The 4,791-nt window shown below is 37.1% G+C and overlaps 1 protein-coding gene across 1 annotated transcript in view; it reads right to left on the reverse strand.

Annotated features, from left to right (window-relative positions):
• LOC103200945 (phosphatidylinositol glycan anchor biosynthesis class P) overlaps positions 1-4,791 on the reverse strand; it is a 14,487-nt gene that overhangs the window by 2,831 nt on the left and 6,865 nt on the right. Inside the window, exon 2 of the mRNA XM_007945534.2 lies at positions 3,564-3,636. Coding sequence (XP_007943725.1) covers positions 3,564-3,636 — 73 coding nt within the window. The remainder of the gene's footprint in view (positions 1-3,563; positions 3,637-4,791) is intronic.

Here is a 4,791-nt window from a genome sequence, read left to right on the forward strand (position 1 = left end):
TAATTGTTTAGCTTGTTCACCTATCTATCCGTCCCTATACCCATGTTTGCTTTCACTGACAACTCAGTACTGTATATGCAAAGGGGTTCATATTTGTTGTTTGTACTTTATAAGTGGTTTTTAAAAATTATTGACTGTATAAAAAAGGTTTGCAACTGAGCACATCAGTATATTTTTATTATATTTTCTTTTCAGTACTTTTTGTTTTTCCTGTAATTAGTAATTACATCTTTTTTTGTCTGTTTGCTTGGTTTCCCTTGTACCTATCTGTACTTTATCTCAAAATCTCTGACGGGACTCTGAAATGTTTTTAGTACAGTTAAGCTCATGGAGTACTTCATCTGGTACTTGTTTTATTGGGTGCAAGCCTCCTGCACACTCCTTCCTCCTGCTCCCATCTGGTTATGTACTCTGTGCGCTGCACAGCCAACATCCCAGAACATCCCCCCTCTCGTCTCTCTTCTGGGTTGCATCCCCTGGCTATTACTTTCTTATTTTACTTCCTCACTTTCATGGTTCATATTCTCCAGAAACTTTCTTATATGTAGTTTAGGGAAGGTAGATCCTTTGGAATCATCTGTGTCTGAAAATCCGTTCATATTTCCTTCACTTTTTTTTTTTTTTTTTTGCTCTTTATTTTGAAATAATTTAAATTTAAGGAAGAGTTGCAAAAACAGCACAGAGAATGACCACAGCCTTCACCCAGCTTCCCTGAGTGTTAACATTTCACATATCTAGGTACATTTATCAAGAGAGAGATTAAAACTGGTACAACACTGTTAACTACAGACTTTATTCAGATTTCACTAGTTTTTCACATTATTTCTCTGTTCTATAGCCAATTCAGGATAGGACGTTGTATTATATCATGTCTTCTTAGTTTCCTCCAATCTGTGACAGTTTCTCAGTCTTTCCTTGTCTTTCATGGCTTTGACACACTGTTCAGGTATTTTGTAGGATATTCCAAATACAAAGTGGTATGTTTCATGTTTTCTCATGATTAAACTAGGGTTGTGGTTTTGGGGATGAATACCACAGAACTGAATTGAAGTGCCCTTCTCACCACATCATATCATGTGTGACTTATCACTATGACTTACTACTAGGAATACTAAAGTGGATGATTTGGTTAAGGTAGAATCTGCTTGTTTTCTCTATTGTAATTTTTTTTTCCTTTCCTTAATCTGTCTGTAGAAGTGAGTTCACCAAGTTGAGCTCACTCTCAAGGAGGATAAAGATATACCAGCTGAAGGGAGGTGTATCAAAGAATTTGTGAACACATGTTAAAACTACCACAGTAATTAATAAATATTTTGTGCGAGGCATTCTGGGGCTATACGACTGTTTATCCTTAAAGTTTTACCCACAAAGTTTGGCATTCATTAGTAGATCTTGCCTGTAGCCATTATTCTGTGGTATTTTAATGGTGATTTTCAATTTTCCTTACCCCTTTTACATTTATTATTTGAAATTCTCCTGTAAGGAAGAGTTGGCCCTTCTCCTCCATTTATCTACTTAATTATTTATTTATATCAGCATGGATTCATAAATGTTTACTTTATTCTTTGGGCTATACTCTAACATTGCAGTCATTTACTTTGTTGCTCAAATTGTTCCACCTTTGGCCATTAGAGGCTCTGTCAGGTTGTTCTCTTTGTCCTTTTGACATGTCCCAACCTTTTTCTTTCTTGGGAGGGTGGGGGACACTTCCTTACTTTCTGTCACAAGATGTTACCGGTTCATCTTGTATTTTTTCCTGCCTCAGTCCTATAACCAGCTTTCTTCAAGAAGCCTTGGCTCCTTTTATTGAAGAATGGTATTTAGAAATCATGACCTGGCTGTTAGGTATACTTCATTCAATCTTGATTGACAATGTATTTGGGTATAGAATTATAGCCTGCAGATATTTCCTCTTTATTGCCTTTTATCATCCAATGTTGCTGTTGAGAAGGCCATTCTGATTCACGATTGCTTGCATGTGACGTCCTCTTTGTTCTTAACTGTTCTGAAATTTCATGAAGTGCCTCAGCAGGGGCTTTTAAACAATTTAGGGAGATTAAAAATTTACTCAGTGGACCCTTTCTATCAGAAAACTTAGGTGCTGGTCTAAGAAAAATTTTTGTATTGTTTCTTTAATATTTTCCTCCCTGTTCTCTTTCTTCATTTTTGTGTATTATACATTTGTTAATGTATAACATTTGTTCTACTTCCTGGGAGATTACTCTTTGGTTTATTGTTCAATCTTTTTATTTAATTTTTAAGTTTGGCTATCATATTTATAATTTCCAAATACTGTATTTCCCTTTTACATTCCATTTTAAAAACAGCATTCTGTTTCCACAGTTATCTCTTGTCTAAGGATTTTAAGATATTTAAATTACCTTCTGTTCTCTACATTATCTCCAAGTTCTTTTGTTTTTCTCTTTTGCCTGTCATTTTAGAGGCTTTCTTCTGATGGCTGATAAGTTATGGCTGACCACTCATATTTAAAATTGAAGTATTAGCAAGATAATTGGAAGCATTGTGTGTACATTGGCAGGAATGGACAATGGTGAGCCTCATTATAACAGTCCTGGCCATCTTATTAACGGCCCTCTACATGTCAGAAACTACAGATCCTTTCTCTTGGGCTGGTCACTTTACTTGGTCCTGTGATCTTTTGCTGAGAAGAGTCAGGTGGTATAATCTTAGCAACCACAAAGCCTGGGAGCCTAGTAAGGAAAGGTGCTAAGGAATCTTCTCATTCAGCCATGGGGACTTTCACTTATTTCCTGTTTTCATTTAGGGTGGCTCATTTCCATGCTCAGCTGTATTTAGTGTCCCCCAGGCTAGAGAACCTCATTCAGTTTCTCCAAAGAGTAAAAACTATCTTTTGCCAGAGGAGGAGAGTATTAGTCATCCAACTTTCAGGGCTGAGAAAGGGGGATTTGAGGATCTAACTGCTCCCTAAACACTGTTTTCAGTCCAACCAAGGTACCTGCCTTTCAGTGTTCTAGCCTTTCTGTGTTCTAGGGTAAAATATTATTGCTGTCTCCCCAACTTCACCACTGGAAAAAGTGGAGAAAAAGGCAGTTATCTCTCATCTGCTTACTCTTCACTCCCTAAAATCTACTTCTTATCTTCTATCCCATTCTTTGTTCCTGTGGGTTTATACTTTTTCATTTTTTCTCTCTCAAAAAAAAAGAACAAAAAAAAAAAAACCTCACTGCTGTTGAGTTGATTCTGACTCATAACAACTCTTCCTTGGGTTTCTGAGATGGTATCTCTACAGAAGTAGATTGCTCGGTCTTCTTCCAAGGAGTGGCCGGTGGGTTTGAACCGCAAGCCTTCTGGTTAGCAGTCAAATGCCTTAGGCACTACGCCACCAGAGCTCCCTGGAAAGTCATATTAGTGCAATTTTTGGGGAAATGGAGACAAACATATATGTTCGATCAGTCATCTTTACTTATACATATATTATTAATGACCTTTTAATTTCTATATTGCTTTTCACAGATCTTAAGAGAATAATATTTAAGACTTAGTCTTAAGGACATTTTGTTTAAGAAACATATTAAACTTACTTTTGAGGCCAGTAGGTTAAGCCTAAGGAGTTTAGCCAAGGCTCAGGAATAAAAGCCCATACAAGATATAGTACTGTAGAAGATAGGGGAAAAAGTGAGAGAAACATCAGTACGGCATGCAGCCACTCCACCAAGGTTCATATAAAACAAAAAAGCTCTTTGAAACTTCCCCTCATTCATTCAGAAATGATTTTTTCCTCCTTTTAGTTCTCCTAGTTCTTTATTTGTACCATTCTTACAATACTCACCACAATTACCTTATATTACAGTTATTTATTTATTTATTAAAAAAAAACATGTATTATTCTCATACTATATTTTAGGCAGAAGTCATCCTTAGCAACTGTTGTAATCCTTACAATACCTAGCAATTTTCTTTATGCATAGCAGGTGTTCAATACTTCATCCCCAAAGAAACCAAAAAATCCAAACTCACTGCTGTCGAGTCAATCCCCACCCATAGAGCCCCCTCCTTGGGTTTCCGAAGTGGTATGTCTATGAAAGTAGATTGCCTGATCTTCCTCCTGAGGAGTGGCTGGTGGGTTTGAACTGCCAGCCTTCTGGTTAGCAGTCAAATGCCTTAGGCACTACGCCACCAGAGCTCCCCATGCCCAAAGAGATGGGAATAATTATGACATTTAGTTGCTTACACGCTAATTTATCCACTTTTGCTCCAATACACAGGATGTTGGGTTTCTATCTTATCTCCTTGGATACAATGTTATGTTCTTTAATCCCAACTCTTTGTGGCACCCTTTGCTGTTGTCCCTATGTAATAATACAAGATAACATCTGAGCACTTACTTTGCACACATTATTTCATTTAATCCTCAAAATAATCCTATGATGTATATACATACCATTTTTACAGATGAAGGGAATGAAATCTTAGAAAGGTTAAATCACCTGCCCAAGATAAGTGGCAAAGACAAATTTCAAACTACTTAAATCAATGACAATGATGAGTTGATTATTATTACTACTTTTTCTTGGCAGATATGTATTACAGAATTCTCTGTCAGGAGCTTTAGAAAGAGACGACCCCTGCCCTCACTGATCTTAAAAATCTAGTGGAGCTCCATTTGTTCTTTTCCCCTTCTTGTGGTGGGTGGTAGCCCAGTTTCAATCTTAAAGTCAAGTAAGACACACTACAAGATGTTGGATCAATAAGAGAGAAGGAACTTGAGGCGGGGCAAGATGGCGGACTAGGCAGAAGGATTGCACAGAC

The sequence above is a fragment of the Orycteropus afer genome, unplaced genomic scaffold (assembly GCF_000298275.1).
Source record: "Orycteropus afer afer isolate SDZICR_OR568_19922 unplaced genomic scaffold, OryAfe1.0 scaffold00137, whole genome shotgun sequence".
Taxonomy (NCBI): Eukaryota; Metazoa; Chordata; class Mammalia; order Tubulidentata; family Orycteropodidae; genus Orycteropus; species Orycteropus afer.